This window comes from Egretta garzetta, unplaced genomic scaffold, assembly GCF_000687185.1.
Source record: "Egretta garzetta isolate BGI_Z169 unplaced genomic scaffold, ASM68718v1 scaffold172, whole genome shotgun sequence".
Lineage (NCBI taxonomy): Eukaryota > Metazoa > Chordata > Aves > Pelecaniformes > Ardeidae > Egretta > Egretta garzetta.
The window spans coordinates 3,490,672-3,510,499 of record NW_009258951.1 but is presented as its reverse complement, the minus strand read 5'-3'; the positions used below and the strand labels follow the sequence as shown (position 1 = coordinate 3,510,499).

At 43.1% G+C, this 19,828-nt stretch overlaps 2 protein-coding genes across 3 annotated transcripts in view; one reads left to right on the top strand and one right to left on the bottom strand.

The window, feature by feature from the left end:
* The first annotated feature begins 155 nt into the window (after positions 1-155).
* Positions 156-19,828, top strand: part of VEPH1 (ventricular zone expressed PH domain containing 1) — an 86,243-nt gene continuing 66,570 nt past the window's right edge. For both annotated transcript variants that reach the window (XM_009634431.1, XM_009634430.1), the window contains exons 1-3: positions 156-293; positions 2,367-2,582; positions 7,045-7,219. In XM_009634431.1, the coding sequence (XP_009632726.1) occupies positions 156-293; positions 2,367-2,582; positions 7,045-7,219 (529 nt within the window). The remainder of the gene's footprint in view (positions 294-2,366; positions 2,583-7,044; positions 7,220-19,828) is intronic.
* On the bottom strand, positions 11,701-16,425 carry PTX3 (pentraxin 3). Its single transcript, XM_009634429.1, has 3 exons — positions 16,278-16,425; positions 15,418-15,888; positions 11,701-12,314 (listed from the first exon to the last, which is right to left on the bottom strand). Exons 1-3 carry the CDS (start codon positions 16,423-16,425, stop codon positions 11,701-11,703), a joined length of 1,233 nt encoding a protein of 410 aa, XP_009632724.1.

Below are 19,828 nucleotides of genomic sequence, written 5' to 3'. Positions count from 1 at the left end.
GAGTGGGGCCAAGGAAGTCTTGAAAGATGCCCCAGATTTATTCTTCGTATTAAATTGATCACTAGTCCACAGGATCATTTCCATTCCATCCTCATCTGAGTCATTCATGCATGTGGTGCATGCAGGGGTCTGGCTGAGTGACAGCGAACGCCGCCATGCATCATCTGTTTGGGCTGGTTTTGGCACAAAAGGACCTCTCACGTGCAGGGGATCTTTTCTCCTTGGAGGATGCTGAAATTGAAGGAAGTCTCTCGGAAGCTCTTGAACAAATAAGAATAATTAGTTCTTCTGCGGTAAGTGAAACACTGTCTTTAATAATTTTTCATGAGACTAAACACATTGTATAAAAAAAATACTGAAGAGAAGGACATATACAATTTAAGTTTCTAAAACACTCAAGAATTCTAAGCAAAGTGTAAGATTTAAAAATGTGGTAATCAAAGCCAGATCCCACTAGCTGGATTTCCTTTAAAGATATTTCAAGTTCATCTTTATAATGATTTTTATTAACTAGTTATTTAAGGCATATTAAAGATTAACAGGAGGTTACAGGTACAGTGTACATATAGCATGTATTCAGCTTGCAGCAGAAAGTACTCGCAGTGATAGTAAGCTTGCGGATTTTGGTAAACTCTTTACAAAAGTGCTATCCAAAAAAAAAAGCTTTTTATCCTTCCTGCTTCCAGTCTGCTGAAGGGAAGGCGAAGTCTTTTTTGAGCCCTAGGATATTCAATTAGCAACACGTACATGTTCTCACTGCACTTTTCTGGCACCTCATATAGCATGTGATTTTAGAAATCGGTTCTGGCAGTGTGCAAACCTCTGACTCTCAGACCATTGATCATGGCATTGCTGGTTGCAACAAGAACCGACTCATCCATCAGGACAGCTGCTGCACGATGGCTCTTCTCTTTGGTCATTTCTTTGGCAGCAAGTACATCTGCACAGTCTTTCGAGACTTTAATCGAGTTATTTTGGCTATTGCCTCTGCTGTTTGTGTTGTGCTTCGGCTCACCTTGCTGCAGATGATCAGGAATTTTACGCAAATTCCCCCTAATGTACTTTTTGAGAGAAAATGCCTGAATTTGCTACAAGATGTTTTTACAAACACAGCGATCTGTGCGAAGCAGGTAAAGCATCCTGCAGAGCCCTCCCCTACCTCCCAGTTGCTGAGCGGCGGTTCCCAGCAGAGGGCTCTGGAGATTGGGGAGATGCTCCAGCGCTGCCCTAGCCCTGCTGTCAGAGCAGTCTGGATCTGACACGTTTTTCCCCAAATGTGAGGAGTTTTACAGCCAGCAGTGCGGACGGGCCTGCTCTGCTCCCCGTGCCCATGCACAGCCAGTGGCTGTGACTCTGGCTGGGGGTTTGCTCTTGTGCTGTCCCAGCTGGCGGCTGTCAGCTTGTTCACCTCCTTACCGATAGGTAAGCTTATGCAAAAGAAAAAGTGTGCGTGTTTTCTTTTTTTAATAAGTGTGTGGATTTTTGTCGCGCCAAGCAAATCTTATAGAGAGCTAGCTGTGAATAAAGGCAGAGAATTGCTTTGGGACAGACCCAAGGTGGTGGTGGTTGCTGCCCGTGATAGGCTGCCATACCACGCTGCAGGATGGAGCCCCAGAGCTACGGCTGGAGCCACGCTTCTGCGGGCTCGTGCTGAACTTGGCCCCAGCCTTTTAAAAATGACCGTGCTTTATCTAGCAAAACCAATGAATTTTGATTAATACTTCAGTCTGTCTTTTATCTTCATTACCTTTTAGGCTAGAACAGCGTAGGTTAGACCAAGGGATGGTGATTGTGTGTTCTGGGTCTTTTAAGTTACGGCGAAGTGCTGCCGTTTCATATCTGCGTGGCATCTGTGCCAGTGGTTACAGGGGATTACAGGATATTCTGATAAAGCCTATTTAATTAACTTTTATTCATGCTACATTGATACTAATTGAAACTAACCGTGTTTGCGTCAGGGACATGACATGATGTGAAATATCCGGGATGCTGCATTTGGCTATATAGACTGTGGCTATAACAATTCCAGTTCTAGTTTTAGGATGGTTATGGGAGAAGAGAACTGTGTGAGTGATTCTAAGGTGTGTGGCTGCAATCCTTGGTCAAGAAGGCCATGCTTCAAGGCAGACTACAAAAAATAATTTGATAACATAATCCATACCATTATAATAATGAGAATTAAGACCTAAACCCGTCTACGGGATGACTAATTTCTGTGTTTAATGACACTAAATGTTCATTGTAAAGGTGGAAGTGAGCAAATGGACACTGAACAGTTACAAAAACTTCATGTGTTCAGACTGGTTTTGTGGGGTCCTTTGAAAAGGATGGGCAGTCATTGGCAAATGTCTTTTCATTTGAACCAGGACTACCAGACCAACGACAACGACCAGGCCGTGGTGGAAATCTGCATCACTCGCATCACCACTGCCATCAGGGAGACGGCATCCATAGAAAAGCACGGGAAAGCCCTTGTGGCTCTCTGGGAGTCATGCCTGGAACACAACCTGAAGCCTTCTGGAAAAGATGAGGACACACCACATGCAAAAATTGCATCCGATATCATGAGCTGTATCTTGCAGGTAAAACTGAGCTGAAAGCAAGGGAGTGTAATGCATCCATTGGCTGCTTGGTTTTATCTTTTAAAATACAGTTCTGCTTTATGTTTTCTGAGGGTATGTGGGAGTTAGTTGCATTTGTTAAAAACCAAGAATATGGCCCCAATTGTTAATATTGTTACATACATATGGCATCTGTTGCAGTGAATCAAAAGTTTTGGCAGCGTCCTTATCTTTAGAAGTGTCTTGACTGTTTAGTGCCAGATTTCATTATCTTAATGCTCCATTAATTCTAAGTATTTGCATTTCCTGTCAGTATTAAAGTGGGAGACATAGGACTATCATTTTCTGTGGTTACAGAAAGATTCACTTGGAAGCATTTAATATCAGGGAAGAGGCTATTCTTTAGAATCATTCTGGAAGGCATCAAAATGCCAAAGAGGGTTTAATGCCATGAAATTTAGGTCATTAGATATGCTGTCAGTAAGGAGGATCTCCCTTAACATTTGGGTTGTAAAAGCTGAGTCCAGATACAACACAGAAAACTGGCTTCTGAACTAAAATCCAATTGCTGCTGCTCTTAATAGAGGACTAGAAAGAAGTTATTCCCTGTCCAGGGGTGTTGGAATAATTTCTTAGAATATTTTACTAAATGTTAGAGACAGCAACAAGGCTGAAAGAGTATTTAGGTCCCAAAAACATTTGCTAGAAGAACAGCTGAAATTGGATGCTATTTGAACTCAGTAGTCTATGAACCATTACTCCCTGTGAATGCAAGACTAAAAAGAAGACATCTTAAAATATAGCAGCCTTTAGGGGATAGGAATGGGCTTTCTAAGACAGTAAGCTGAGGGTGAAAAGCCATTTAAAGGTGGGGGAAGGGAGAATCTCATATTAAATCTGGGTGAGTTTGGGGGTTTTGGGGGTTTTTTTTGTTCGTGGGTTTGTGGTTGGTTTTGTTTTTTATTTGGTGTTTTATGGTGTGGTTTTGGTTTTTGTTTTGTTTTTTAGCTGGGACTGCAGGCAATATAATTTCTTGTTTGGAAAGCAATGTAGTAAACTGGAGAGACCCATAGAGAAACCTGTGTGCATAGTTATCTAACTGGAAGCAGAAATCAGGGTTGTTTCCACAGTTTCAGCTGTGGGTATCATTCATGGGGACCAGCTCCATGTCAGATGGAGAAAGAGTTGCTGTGAAGTGCCTTTCTGTACAGACTTCTCTGGGCGATGTTTGCAGCACGTCTGCTGTTTCATAGTTGCTTTCTTTACCTCTGCCTCTGAAATCAGATGTGGATTTTTTTGTTGTTGTTGTTTTATTATAAAAATTCAAGTGGTAGTGGCACGAGTATGTCACTGGCCCATGAAAGGGACTGCTTTACCCCCTTGTAGGATATATAGTTCCATAGACTTACTGAGATTCCTCATCTAGTTTGACTGAAAGTATTTAAAGTCCTAAAGAAACAAAGAGTTTCAGAAAATATAACACCAATGCTGAATTTGCTTAAATGAAATTTTACTTTACAATGGTCAGTTCTGTTTACCTCTGGTCTGTCACTCTGAAGATGCACAAAAAAGTGTATTATAGCAAAATATTAAAATAAGGGGAAAAAAACCACATACTTTTCTGAAGCCCAGTTTCTTGTTGATTTTGGTTTGGGAAGTGTGGAGGTTTATTCCAGCCAGACATTTGGTTGAGACTGTGGATGAGGCTTAGCAAGATTTCTTCTGCACTACGCTGGCATCCCTGAGCCGTGATCCACAAGCTGCAGCCCAGCGCAGGGCACAGCAACGTCCAGTGAAGGTCAGTGGTGTGTCAGGGGCTTGTGTCCCTCTGCCTTCCTCTGGCTTTGGCAGGGACCACACTTCCTGATAGGTGACACGTTCTTGGAGGTGTTGCCTAATCTTCTTTTCTGTCTTGTGTCTCTGGAGGTGGGACAGTAACTGGATTTTGATATCGGTACCAGCACAGCTTAAACTTCCCAGACGAGAGGCCATGCATTGTAAAATCATATTTTGTCTTCGCAGTACTTTAGCATTCTCATGAAATATGACTTCTACAGTATGCAATGGTTTGTCTAAGCTTTTAGTTTGTGCTGTTGGCAATTCTGTGCCTAAATCAAGCTAGCTCATATCCAAATGTTTTAGGGATTGCACTGTGTTGTAGATTACTTCAAGGAAGGAGTTCATTGAAATGAAATGAGAAAGTTATGAAAGTACTTACTGCTCTCTGAAACAGAGTTATTATCAACAAGTTCCTTTGCATAACAGAAGAAAGAAGGCATAAAATGAGTTTTTATACGATACATGAGGGATAGTTGAAGTAGTAATGACTATCTGACAGCTGGGTTGAATCTCACAGCATGTTTCTGCTGATCTTAGCAGCAGGGAGGTCCCCTAGGTTTGCAAACATCACTATATCATGTTATTGAAATCTGTTTTTCATTGCCACCCTCACATTTTCATAAGTGTGCATTCATGCCCTGATATTTATAATGGAACAAATGAAACCTTTCTCCTTCCATCTGAATTCAAACCTTTTCTTAAATAAGTATTTTATCTTTATTTCAGGGAAAAAATAATAAAATTGTTATTTTGTGTTTTCTTAGGTCATAGTCAGCAGGCCAAACCTTACCTTCCCATTCTTTCTGTGTGGAGTCCTAGAGTATAACTTGAAGGCAGAACTTTGCTCCTACTCAATAGTGCCTCTCAGCCGAATATAATGAGACATTCTGTTGATTTAAACATGCTGCTGCATAAACCTCTCTTCATTTTAAGGGCTTTTCTCATTAAAGATGCAATGTTTGGTCATATGGCAGTTGCCATGATGAGCTATCTTGACACCTAGGAGTTGCTATAGCCCTTTCTTCCTTAGGGTCTGGCAGAAAGGGACAATCGTGGAGCAGCATTTTCTCTGTTGCAAGGAGAAACCCTTGTAGCTGGTTAAACTTGGCTCTTTTGCGTTGGTTGAGTAGCACAATGCAGCCTTAATTAGGGTCAGTCCTGCTCTCCGTGAGGCTAATGGCAAAAGCAGGTACTGCTGATGGATGCAGAGCTGGCCTAGGAGGCAAAATAGCAGGCTATATGGAACAACAGATTTGTTTTCTCAGGTTGAAATTTCTTTCTTTCAGTGCTGCTCCAGAATGAGCCTGTGCTAAGTCTGGACTGCCTTTCTTTGCACTATCTTGTTGTTTTTCAAAACATCTGGGTTCCAGTGGTTGCCTGTGATTTCAGATGCTAATTAAATATAATCATATTGCAGGATTTTTTTCAAAAACAATTATGTACTCCAGTTTCAAAGAGCTGCTCAAAACTGAGTGAAGATGAGAGAAAAGCACTGATTAAGGAGGCTCCAGAAAGAATGTAGGTCCTCAGTTACACACAAACATATCCTGCTAGTTTCAAGGGCAGTTATGTGTGGGAACTTCAAGGGCAATAGATGTGCATAGTCTGTGTGCACAATTTCACATATACAAATAGTTGCAGAAAACCTTTTCTGACCTTAATGTCAAAACTTAAGTGTACATGCAGATACCCCTGAGATCACTGAAGCTTGGTGCCGTTTAGAGAAGTTAGCAGTCTTGAAAAATTTCAGTTGACCTCAATGTTCAGAGAAAGTGAGTTTAAGAAAGGAAATCTATATTAGAGGAAAACTGATGATCAATACTAAAGCTGTTACCCTGTAAGCAAGTCTCCCAGTACACTTACTCATGCATACTCTTTTTGTCGTTTGACCAGTTTGCCTTTGATGTAGTCCCAGTGGCTTAGCGTGAGATCCTGTTCTGGGAATAGAGGAGTCCTTTCTTCAGGTGGTGTCTGCCAGCACAAAGATAGGCCAAAACTCAGAGCAGGACACACTTTGGCTTAGATGAGGGAAGCTGTGACTTGTGCTGGGGAGGATTTACCCATGCTTGAAATTAAGCTTCCCTGAGCCTTGACTCCGTGCCCACATGTCAGGCCGCCCCACTCGGGGCTGGGGAGTGGAGCGGGGCAGTCACTGCGGCGCAGGACCCGCAGGCAGTGATGTGTCTCTTGCTCCAGGAAGCAATATTTACCAGCCAGCAGCATGAGTCACTGCTCTGGGGTGTTTCCTGTGCTTTGGGATGAGAATTACCTACCCTCTGTGGATGGTGGATACAGCTTCTGCTGTCTTCTCTGAGAGCACCAAACACAAAATGTGTTAGAAATGAAACAGCAGTTGACATTTAACTAGTACACTTAATACCGTGCTTTCTCCTCTTGAAGAAGACAAAAATAGGTGTATTATTAGCATCTTCTGGTGCAGTACTTTTACATTCCCTTACTCTTTCTTTGAAGTCTGCCTTCAGTGGTGTTACCAAAACATAACCTTTCTTGATGTGTTTTTTGCTTTTTTTTTTTTCCCCCCTGTTGTTTTGATTTTTGCTTTTCCACTCTGGTCAGAATGAGACTTTATTTTAAATTTCTTTTAGCTTTTTACTTTTCAGTGGGTTTTTTCATGTTTTTACAGAACTACAATCGACCTCCAGTAATGGTCTTAGCTGTCCCAGTGGCAGTGAAATTCCTTCAGAGGGGCAACAAGGAACTGTGCAGAAACATGTCAAGTTATCTATCCTTGGCTGCAATCGCTAAAGCAGATCTGCTGGCTGATCACACAGACACCATCGTCAAAAGCGTCCTGCAAGGTAGGAACACACTGAGATTTTGGATTTAGCCCTGCAGCGTGCCCACCGTTAGATTAGTTAGGCTGTATTGGGCATATATACAAACAAACACATTGTACGTAAAAACATGTGTGAGGCTTGTATGTATAAAGCATACATATGGGCATATCTATAAACACGTGATAAAACATGTTAGACACAGTCTAATAACAGAATATATCAGGGAAGACTTTTCAAGAATATGTGAATATACTGAACGTTGTTGATTGTGGAAGTTTCATTATAGATTGGATGACCCATAGGGCAGGAAATACATCTGAACTTGTTAGTATACCGTACTAATGGACTTCAAATTATAAGCCATGATATGAGACACTAGTTACAGGGCTCTTATCCTTTCTATTAGCATCATTGGCGATACTCCAAAATATAACTGGGGATGAAAATAATCCCATTCTGTGGCAAAATAGTGAGATGTAAGATATAAAAGCTTTGTAGTGGTTTTTTAATTTGCCTACATGATTAGCTTTACATAGAATATTGTTGCTAAACTCTGTACGCTTCAATTTTGTGGTTTAAAAAGCCAAAAATATTCATACCTCTACAAAAGAAAGTAAAATTTAGTTGAAGTAGTAAAGTTCAGTTTTCACTGCAATACAGTGCTACTGCAGTAGAAAAATCACTATTTGCTTTTCTCCAAGTCCAGGGAATAGCAATAAGTAGCAATAGCTCTCTAATTATCCCAAGAACATTGTTATGAAGATGTTAAGCTCCCAAATTAAATGTGTGCATTCTGTATTTATTAAAAAATATAAATGGAGTATAGTTATTTTTAGACATTTTATGGAGGGATAGCTAAGATAGAAGTAATTTTGTTGTTAAGACATTATGGTAGGAGTTTGCATATTTCTGCCCGCTTTGTTTAAGGACAAATGTGTGATAAATATGATAAATAATAAATATGTATGAGCTGTGTGATAATACTAATTGAGTAGAGTCCAAGAACAGAATATTGCTAGCAACTTACAAAACCACAGGGATAATTCTTTTAAGACTTTAGTATTTATGTGTTAATGTTGTGCATCGCCACTTGTAATGCAGTGCTATTAATAGAAAGAAATAAAGGGAAATGGGTTTTATGGTATAGGCATAGGTTTAGGAAAAGTGATTAACACCCACAACTGAAGGTTTCATCGTAACTCTTCCTCCTCATTCTTCTGTATTTATGTTATTCTACCAGCAGATGTTGCTGTGGACATCATATTTGAAAATTCCAGACTGGAAGAGGGCACTCTGAATAGGCAAAGCACTCTATTTTGCATACTGGCTTAATTGCACTGTACATAATTTGTATTTTGGGCATGAAAAGGTTGGTTTGCAAGCAGGCTAAGAATCACACTTAAAGACGGAGTGTTTGCTGAAGGGAGAAGGGAAGCAAGAGGATAAGCTGCTAAGGACGGATTTACAAAGCAGTGCGGAGACAAAGGGCCTTGTTCTGCTGCTGCACAGATGGGGCTGAGCCTAATGGCACCAGTGAGACTGATAGGAGACATTGGCCCCTTGCCTGTGAGTGTTTGAGAGCTAACTGGATTTTTTGATTACTTGGGGCAACTGTTTGGCTGCATAATCAGTTTCTTATCTTATTAGCTAAAAAAGAGGAGCTCTTTAGAAAAGAGTGTTTAACTACCCTGTTCCAGTTAGTGTGAACTCAGCTTCTAAACATGCAAATGTCCGCACCGTGCCTGCGTTGCTGACAGGCCCTGCGCTGACACCTTCCATGAGCAGAAGGGATCAGGCAGATTTATTCCTGTTTCCAGGGGGAAGCAGCAAAACTACCCTGCAGTCGCTGCTGTAATCGGAGCGTCCCATGGCCGCTCCACCTTCCAGAGGCACTCAGGCAAGGCACGTGGATGCTGCATTCAGCAGAGGCTTGTTAGGGAGCAGAACTGGGCTCAGCAGCCTACTTCCAGGCACGTGTGTCTTGTGCTTGCTCCTTCATCTCTACATTTGCAGTGAGACAGCAGGGTCACAGTGGCTTTTCTGTATTCGGAGCCCAGCTCCCCCCAAATACTATTTACTTGGGTTTGTTTTTTTTTTCCAAACAGGCAAACTGTTGACAAAGAAATACATAGTTCAGCTAGGAAGGAAAGAGAGAGGTGTGCTGATGGAGGTGACTTGTGGTGCTGGGCAGGAGGGGACTGGACTGTGGGAAAGCTTTGCTAGTCCACAGAGGTGATAAAGGAAGAGCAAGGCAATTGGCAAGAGTTTTCCAACTGAGTCGACTGGACTGGCTTTGCATTTGGTCATCTGCCAAACCAGAGCAGATATAGGAAAAGGCTACTTCCAAGCCAAAGCATTTCAGGTATGAGGGTACAGTTAGAAAAGTAGCCAGGAAGGACTTCTGGTAATCTTTTTCAGGATTTTGCTTTTTCTGCTGCGTTTCACAAACATTTGTTTTTATTTAATGGAGGGCACTGTACGGAAAGAGGATTTGAGAGTGGTTTTGCCCTTGCACAATGTTGGGACCTCAAGTGTTTTTCTTAACTCTGAAGATCTGTTTTCTGGCTGACAGCAGATGTCATTCTCCTGTAGTTAAGGTTATTTGTGAATATTATTTAGTAAGGGATTTTTGTCGTGCTTACTACTAAGCATTTATAATTTAGATACATTTTTATTGCAGCATAATAGGAGAAATTCCAGCAATCGGAGCAGTTATTTTTACCTTAAATAAAAATGCCAAAACTTTGGAGCAGATCGTATAGCTTTAGCTATGAAGCACAACCCCCTTGAATGGCATAGTAAAGTGGAATTTACCTTGTCATAGCTTTTTTTCTTACTATTTTTGTATTGTGGAAGGAAGGATCTGGTAGCTGTGTCATACTCAGGAATAAGCATAGCAGCAACATGTCAAGAAACTTTGAAAAAGTGCGTTCTTAGGACATCTGTAGAGAATAAGAAAGAGAAACATGTGAATAGAGCAGAAGGGTGGGCTGCTTCCAGTGGAAATAAGAATTGCTTTGAATAAGACATTCTCCACGATAACTTGTTCAGAGGTTTCAACGGGTAGTGAGTAAGTGTTCTTGTCATAACTGGTTACATATCCAGCAAGTAACTATCCATCATTGTCTACTTCTGTTTTCTTTTCTACACACGAATCACCACCAGTGTCTTGGCTTTCTGCATCTGCTTCTTATGCACCGTATCCAGCCCTATGTTTTTATTGGATTTTGGATAAGCTTGTGAAAGCGAGAGAAGAAAGCTGCTGCCATCAATTCTGCCTTGCATAAACCTCCTGTTAGCATCAAACAAGTTGGTTATTTTGGATATCTAAATGTACCTTAAAACGGAGTCTGTCCTTCTCAGATGGCCAGTGTTATGCATAGAGTACCAATTGATTTTTTTTTTTTTTTTTTATTTTTTTTTTATTTGGGAATATCTCAAAACCAATCCTTCCTTCAGCCTCCAAGCACCATGCTAGCACAGCCTCAGGTCAACGCTTGTGTGTCAGTGTGTCAAAGCATCTCCTCTGTACAAGCGACCGTGTCCATGTGGGAGAACTCCTAGAGCGGTGGATCCTGGCACATGGCACAGTTCATGAGAGGGATTGTTATCACAATGGGCCTTTAAAGCCTTCTCTGGCTAATGCTTGGATTTCAGTCCTCTGAGGATCTCTGTGTGAGCTGTTGATATTTATGTTCTTTTTCTATTAGCAGCTAAAACAGTGTGGTTCAAAACATGGAAAATTCCCAACTGCTGCTTACTTTCAGAGTTTCAGTTAATGAGAAGGATAGAAAGTTTTAGTTTAGTAAAGTATCTTTATTTATAGAACAACTTTACAAAAATAATTTCAATAAAATTATTACAAAGTCAATGTACAATATAATACAGCTGCATTTTCTTGAAATGTAACATCAGATTATGATGGGGAATATTACTTTTATACGTTGGGTCAATCCATGGCATAAATAACACTTTAAAGAAGGAGCTAGTTTTGTTATAATCTACAAATTACTAACAGTGATTAATAAACAACGCATTTCTGGGCTTATGTGGTCCCTCTGTACAATTCACTATAAAAATCAATGACTGGAGGAGCCGGAAAGATGCGCAGCCTTATGTCTGTTTTGCAGAGACTGGTCAGCAGGATACCCGACGTGTTTCCTCCAGCAGGGATTCTAGGAGCACCAGTCAGCTCCAAAATGTCCACAGTGGCACTTTTATACATCAGAAAACACTATGCTAGAGAGGCAGCGGTCGTCTGACCTCAGGAACAGTTTTTTCCCAATGTCACACCTTGATGTGGTTTTTTTTCAGTGTTTTGCCAAAACAGCAGGCAGGGATCAAATCCCATCTCCACAGTACCTCATTTTGTAAACTTGCAATGCTAATCTTCCTTGGGAATTCGAGAGATGCAGGCTCCTACAGCTCTGTTTATGTGTATGTATTGGCGTTCAGCTCTTCATGAAATATGTCCTTTGCTTCAGAAACTGCCTTGCCCAAATTTAAGAAATGTACTGGGCTCCTCCGTACGGCAAAACTTCTGTGACTCCCCACCCGATGATGTTGCCTCTGATACTGCACGCATCTTCTCCGCTCTGCGCTGCTATCTCTTGGGCACTGAGCACTCTGTCCCACATGTTAAAGCCAGTTAATTTTCCAGAGAAGGCTAAAGCTTCGTCAAATCCACCTCCAACGCAGCAGCCGTTCTTTTCTTGACCAATCTGCAAAATCCCTCCATCGGGAACCGTGTGAGCCTTGGCAATGTCTGAAGCGGTGGCTGCAAGCTCTCCCTTCACCCACAGAGATGCAGATCCATTCTCTGAGCTCCAAGCACCACAGAGGTGGATCCACTTCCCAGGAACAACTACATTTTTGGCAGCTAACTTGTGCTGGACACCGCCAACAACAAGCACTGCAGACTCCCGGCTGAGATAAAGCTGGATTTCATATGGATTTAACTTGGTTCCGTAGGAGAAGACAATAGTTTTGTCCAAAGCCTCAGTCACCTTGATCCAGATACAAGCAGTAAAGGAGCGAAGGGTCATTCCAGCAGTTGGGTGAACACTCCCAAATATCTTTTTTGAACGCATGGGGAATAGAATTGCTGTCTCACACCCTGAAAAAGTTAGAAAGATTGTTAGGTAAATAAAAACTGGTCTATTGGTACATACACAGTTAGGACCCTTGACACATGCTCACTCCTGGGCTTCTCAAAGGGAGCTGAGAGCTCAGCTCACCCAGTGAGATGTAGGATGCTTTGAAGAAGCTGCCAGATCTGATGGATGAATTTGCCAAACACTATGGCAATGGGTCTAGAGATTAATCAGGCTGCAGAGCAAGGCTTGGCTCTTCCCTTGCTGCAGAAGTAGTGTGTTGTACAGTCCTGTGCCATGCAAAGTGATGCCTAGGTTTACTGCTGGGAAGTTGGGCTTCCCAGAGGGTTTGTGCAGGGCAGGTGCCTTCTGCTCTGATCTGCCTCCTAGGAGAGCTTTGCTTTTGCTGGGTTGCCTAGAGAAATTAGCACTTTACATTAGGTAATTTTGTTGGGTAGCCCTATCTCTGTTTCATTAGGTCATGTTTTAGCCTCTGTCTCCTTTTTCGCTATGGAGTGGTGAAAACAGTGGCGTTACGGTGAGGGGATGGGTTCAGCGATCTATCAAATGGCAAGTTTAGGTACGGTGCCGTTCCTGGGACAGTGGTGTGAGGCTCCTGCTGTGGATGGAGAAATGGAGCCGCTGGGTGGCTGTGTCATGAGCAGATATGGAGTGTCTGGTGGATAACTGGGCAGTGGAGGGGAAGGATTCAGGGCACAGGGAGCATTGGCAGAAGTCTGTTGAGATTTGTTTGTTTTGATTTGTTTGTTGGACCAGATGATCATTGAGGTCCCTTCCACCCTGGTATTCTATGATTTATTATAATGACTCCCTTTTCTGACCCCTGCCTTCAGGGCTATTGGTCAGTAACTTCCACGTGCACTGGTTAATAAGCATGGGAAATGTATAAGACTACTGATGTTTTTAAAACAGTTCATCTCTCACTTCCAATTATTCAATATGTAGATTAGTTAAAAGCATTAACAGAAGTTTATGAAACTTAGAAAAGTAACTACCCCCAAGCCGGTTTTGGTATTCTGTGTACTGTTCCCTAGTTGTATATAACTTAATATTCTAAGCAACACAGGGGGAAAAGCAGCCCCCCTTCTAAAATTAAGCTGGTTTATTTCCTGTTTAAACAAGCTAGAGGATCTAAAATGTCTAAAATGTGTGTGGAAATTTCTGCTTTGGTGAATGAAGGACTCTTTGTGTCCTCCAGCATTGCGCTGCTGTGTTATTTCATAGACTGCTTCCTTTCAACTTTGGGCAGATTTTACATTTCTTCACTGGCCCTTTTGAGGAGGGGCAGGAGCAGCGAGCAACTGTTGGGGATACTCCTTAAAACGCTACTTAGGAACACTGTTGTGAAAAGGCTTTTAATTAGCAAGCTTTCAGGCTTCATTATCAAGGCCTAAACAAAATTAAAACCAGCCTCACTGAAGAACAAAAAGTGCGATTAGAAAATCCCTCAAGAGTATGGCTGGCAGTAATTCAAGATGTGAGAAATTAAAGTCAGTTGCTAAAAATTCCCTTGAAAAAAAAAAAATCCAGAGACACGCTCTGGAAGTACTTTAAATGTATCTTTTAAATTAAAAAAATGAGAACATTTAATATAAAACTATGTAGGAACCAGTGGAAATAATCTGGACTTCCACTAATGAGACTGACATCCTTAATGCCAATCAAATTTTTTTTATGGTCACCTAGTACAGAGTAACTGACTGTAAGGTTGGCCGTGTTACAGGAGAGAGAGAGAATGAGATCATGCTTTCTGGAAGGCAAGATTCATCTGTTTGGGGAAAAAAGGAATAAGCCATAAGATCTACTCCCAGTACACAAAGCTTACTAAAAGTGTTGCGATAAATAAAGGAGTAAAAGCAATTCATTTATAATGCCGAATCCACGTCCTATCTGAAAGGATAGATTCATGTTAGATTGTGGAACGCTTTGCTATGAACTGTTGTTATTTTGTGTTGGTGTTGTAACAGGCCTGTGTAAGTTGTTGGCTTTGCTCTAGCAGTTACAAGAAGCGCTCCTCCTCGCTCACCTGCGTAAGAGCTGGCGCTGGTGGGGTTGTTAAGGGGCGCTGGCAGGGCTGCTGTAACTGCACCCCAAACTATTTTTTCCTATTCATGCAAACCCATGGGATTCTGCGAGCATAGATTTCTGTGAGGTTTTTAAGGTGCAGTAACTTATATTTGTGGAAAATAACAGTCATTAAAGACATGTCAATGTTTAGAAGGCGTGTAGTGATAGCTCTCTGGTAGGCAGAGTTATATTCAATGTAGTTATATTGTGCAGGCAGGAATTTTGCACCCACATGTTAGATGGGGGTCTGCCCTGCCATACCCAAGTTGCTGTGGCTGATTTTCAGGCGTCACATTACGGTGCACTGAAAAACTGACGTGAAATTTGAGATATGAGCTCATCTTTCTATGGCCACCTCGCTTGCTGACCAATGCAAACATTTTGGAAGTGGAAAAAAAACCCCACCCCACAACAATACCACAGCGTTACTAGTTTTTCCGTGCTTGAGGAAATACTCTGAACTGATGGTTGCGTGCAGTGAGCGTGCCCTCCCTTTGTGGGGAGCGTGCTGAACTGGTTGGCATTAGCAGCGTGTCCTCAGATCTAGCTCTGCCCTTGGGCAGCTGGAGTTGGTGAGGAGGCAACATGGAGCTTAAGAAGAAGAGGGAAGTGGGTACATGCATGAAGAGCACAGCAGAGCTCAGTGACTGGTGCGTATGCGCAGGAGTTAGTAGCTGGGAAGGTAGAAGGTGAGAGAACATAATTTGTAAGTTTGACAGTGCAACAAACTTATTTCACCAGTTTTGATCTGGGAGAGCCTGAAGGAGGTGGGGTCCTAACTGGCTTTGTCCTGTGTACGGGCTTTGATTAAACCCTTCTTTGATCCCACCTTGGAGAAGCTCAGCTCCTCTTTTTCAAGAGCCGTTAATGGGTTCCCTCCCTGTATGGACAGACCGCTCAAAGCTGCGGTGCTGTTCGTGAGATTGCTTTGGAGTGATGTGCGGAGGAAGGTGCTTAAGGGGGGTCTTTGTAGGGTATCTGTTTGGACAGGCCCACCAAAGAGAGCTCTCTGGTAAAGCGTAGCGCATGTGGACTTACCTGCTGGCAGTACGTGCTGAGCTGCCCATTTCTGCGATGCCTTCAGTTCAGCTCTGGCTTGCTGTAGCTCTTTCCACACCTGAGCCTCCGCCTCAGACCTCCTCAGCCAAGTGCTCTCCAGCCAGCTGAGCCTGCTGGACACGTTGTGGCTCAGCAGCAGAACCTGCTCGAGAATCTTTCCTTGCTCAGACTCATGAAGCCTCTTGGCTTCTTCAGCTCGATCGCTGTTCCTTGCAAGTGCCTGCTCTACCTGCGCCACGACATGGGAGGTGACTTTCTCGACCGCGGCAGCGAAGGTGCTTGCGAGGTTGGTGGTGAACTGGCTCAACTCTGCTTTTAGGGTCTGCAGGTCCACCTTCAGGATCTCATCCACCGCCTGCAGCATCATGTTCTCTTTCATCTGTGAGTTCTCAAGCATGATGAAGAGCTTGTCCCACTCAGTGTGTTCTCGCTGGCAGTCGCACGAAACAGCTGGAATGGAAGATACAGATGTTGCTATTCCTTTGTACTCACATTTTTAAACAGAAGGAGTATTTGACAAAATCTGGCTCTGTGCAAGGCTTATGTGCTCCAGACTGACAGTGTTTCCCTCTATATAAAAATAGAAAATTAAAATAGCGTGCATTGTAGCAATTCTAAAACTAAGTGTAATCGGAAGTCTTTTGCAGGAAAACTGAAAAACAAAGAGTTTAGAGCAAATTCCAGGGCACACCATCCAAGTGCTTTAGCATTTGCTGTTCATAATAATCTACTGGTACAAGCACATTCTTCTTCCTCTGAAAAAAAAAATTGAGTTTGTAATAATAACTGTTACAAGAACGCAATTCTGCACTTGACAAATTTAATTTAAATCTACTTACTTTCCTCCGTACCAAGAACTGGACCTTCAATTTCATTATCCAGGTTCACATACATGAGATCATAGTCATCATCTTCATCCAGAACAGAAACAGAAGCCCTGAAAACACAGAACAGCGTAAGCAGAGAAAGTATTTCTTGGGGCAGCATTCTCTAGCTGCTTCCTGCAAATAGCTGGGCTGCCGGGAGATAAAGCCTAAGTCAGACTTCGGCAGAGACGAGACTGTGAGTGAGACGCAGCGAGCCCCTAATAAATGCTCCGAGCGCCTCAGCTTGAATGAATGAGCAATGCTAGTGCCAGTGTTGTAATAAGAGCACTTCTGGCTGTTGGTTTTGGCCGAGAGGAGAAGGGGGCGTGCAGCTTGCTCAATTCCAGCCTTCCAGGTCTGCGCTGGGGGGAGATGTACTGACTCGCAGAGGGGAAGAAATGGGGAAAGCTGCTCTTGCGAGCTGCCGCTTCCCCTCCGAGAGCAGATCGCAGCAACGCGAGGGTGAGAGTGGGGGATGAAAGCACTTGGAGCTCGCTGCCTACAAGCACTGGCTTCATTGATTATGTTATTTTGTGTTATTTGTGGGAAGGAAAGTGTTCTCTGCAAACTCGTTTTGTAGTTGGTATGTGCCAGGGCTCTGGAGGGGATTGGTAGAAAAATAAACATACCTGGAGTTGGTTTGGATACACGTGTATGGTTTAACCTAAATATTGTAGGGTTTTTTGATCATTATGTATAAAAACTTCTATCATATACTGACAGTTTACTGCTTTAAGCAATAAAGGAGAACTCCTAAAGACAGCTTATTAGAGTTTTGCTTTTCTAGCCTTAATTACCAATGACAGCATCATAACTATGTGGATAATAGGTTACTGCTAGTATCTTGTTTCGGGAGCGTGTAGATTGGCAGCTGCACGATTAGAGTTGTTTCTATTAACTTTGAAAAAACAAAACAAGGCACCCTTGGATTAGACATTAATCTAGTGCTAAGTATTATTGTTATTGGTGTTAATCTGTTTTAAATTCTGGAAAGCTTATGAGTTCAATGGGCCATTAATTATTTCAGAGATGCATTGCTTAGGTGAGATTAGGGGTAATATGGCTCAAATTATATGTTGGCTATGAAACATTCAGAGAATAGCAAAAAAACCCCACGTAATTGCATCTAACTTGCAAGCTGTGTTCCCTTTCCACTTGAGTCTCTGGTTTAGCCCCTTATCACTGTACGCAGGCGTGTGTAAAGAGGGCCCTCTGCTTATGTTCTTGCTCATTCTGCCCCCGGCACCTGGGCCAGGAGCAGGAGGTACGGCTGCACGAGGCAGCAGAGACGGCGTGTGTGGCCTCAGCCATTGCCCCCTCCTGCAGCCGGGATCAGGAGGCACTTTTGCAGATGTCACCTTTTGCTGAGGAGGCAGGTAAGGCCGGAGCTGCTGGCTCCCCAGCCCCCTGCCCACTCCCTGGCTCCTCCAGGCTGGTTCCATGCCCCCCAGCAGAGCCCACTGCTGGTCAGAGCCTGGTGCTGCTGCACCAGGTGCCTCCCAGTACCCAGCCTTGCTCATGCAAACCTGGGCTACCTGTGCGTTGGGCTGCTGGCCACGGTACTGTGCTATTCCTACGTGCCAAACCATCTCACTGTTTCACCCTGTGTGTGGATGGGGTTCCTGCCACTGCGGGGTCTCCAGCTGCTCTCCTGCAAATGCAAATAATAAGTAGGAACGTTGAAGCAATATATTAGAAACCTCAAAAGTTTGGTAAAGTAGAGGTGAACGTTTTCAGGGAGGCATGTGCCTAACTTGAGTCCTCCCAGGGAAAAAAATGAGTCTTGGTACATGGGCTTTTATCTCTGAAGACTCAATTTGGAGCGAATGTCGAAATGCTGCTGTATAGCTTTGAGAGCTCTTTCCGTCTGCATTACATATGCAGCGTGCAACCAGGCTCATTTTTTTTAACAAGCTCTCTATGCTGCTGGGTGGGGCAGAGCAGGGACTGAGCACAAGGCAACCTTTGCAATTCATGTGTGTGTGGAGCACAGCCAAAGTGTGCCCGGGCCATGGTCCTGGGGCAGCTGGGTGGGCCGGCGCCACCCCAGCCCGAAGTCGTGGTTGCTCCTGCTGTACGTGCCTCTTCCCTGCCTGACTTGCAGCCAGTGGTGCAAAGCCATCGAATGTCCTCAACTGTACATTAGTTTCTGCCTGAATTGCATAATTCCCAGTGTGTGGTCTGCCTGGAAAGTCTGAGAAAATCTAATCTGGAAAGTACTGGGGCTAAGGGTGGTAGGGGAAGGAAGAGGGAAAGAAGGTAATTAAGGAGTTGAGCATAATGTTTTTCCATTCTTGGACAACAAACATACTTTTCAGGCTCTGAGTTTAGACTGAGGCGGATGAAGCAAGATGGAAAAAAAGCGAATTACTTGGGAACGGGCACAATATTGCCTCTGACAGCCCGAGCTCTGAGAATCAAAAGGTTGGTGAGCTGCATGGGCATAAATCCTTTAGAAACTTGAAGAGGTGCGACAAACAAGTGGCAAGAGGTACTCAGAGCTAACTCAAAACGTGAAAATGCAAGAAAATAGTGGCTTGGGTTGTGCCTCATGGCCTTTCTTAAGTTATATGAAGAACAGACACAAACTGTGATGTCTGCTTGGATTGTTTACAAGCTTGTATAGACAGGTTATTCAATTAAAAGCAATTCCATGTCAGTGAGGTCATTTAAATATCACTCCAAAGTGATGGAGTTGCTTCTAATTTGCCTTTGCTTTTTGTTTATCTTGGTTAGTGAATATAAACCCAGTATGTTTGCTGTATGATAACTGGAAGATATTGTCCACATTTGCATTTGTACAAAGTATTTCTGTTCAGAGAAGCTTCATGGCTGCAATCCATCGTGTTGTGTCATGTCAAATTGCATCACTCCTATAATACACCCAATACTTAAAATACTTGTTTTCTCAGATTGAATAATGAGCCTTACTTTCCAGATACCTTCCTACCTGTGACATCCCAGCTTAGGCAATAGCAGGTCTCAGGTTAGTGGCTGTCTTTCCTTGTTTAAATTGCTAGTTTTGGTTCATTGGTGCTGAATTCCTTCTCTTTACACTTTTACAGCTGAGATTAATTTTGCCAGGAACATGGGAATTTCATCTTTTGCAATTGTTACCATTGCTGAAATTTGACTGGAGCTTAAGGGCTTCACTCCATATGGGCAGAAAACTTCCAGTGGAAACTAAACGTATGCAAGTGCAAAGAAAGGACTTACTCCTATAACCACTGAGTTATCTGGTTGACACATCAGAAGGATGGGATGTCATCCAGAGAGACCTGGACAGGCTGGAGAGGTGGGCCTGTGTGAACCTCATGAGGTTCAACAAGGCCAAGTGCAAGGTCCTGCACCTGGGTCGGGGTAACCCCCAGTATCAGTACAGGCTGGGGGAAGAAAGGATCGAGAGCAGCCCTGCCGAGAGGGACTTGGGGGTGCTGGTGGATGAAAAGCTGGACATGAGCCGGCAATGTGCGCTGGCAGCCCAGAAGGCCAACCGTACTCTGGGCTGCATCAGGAGAAGCGTG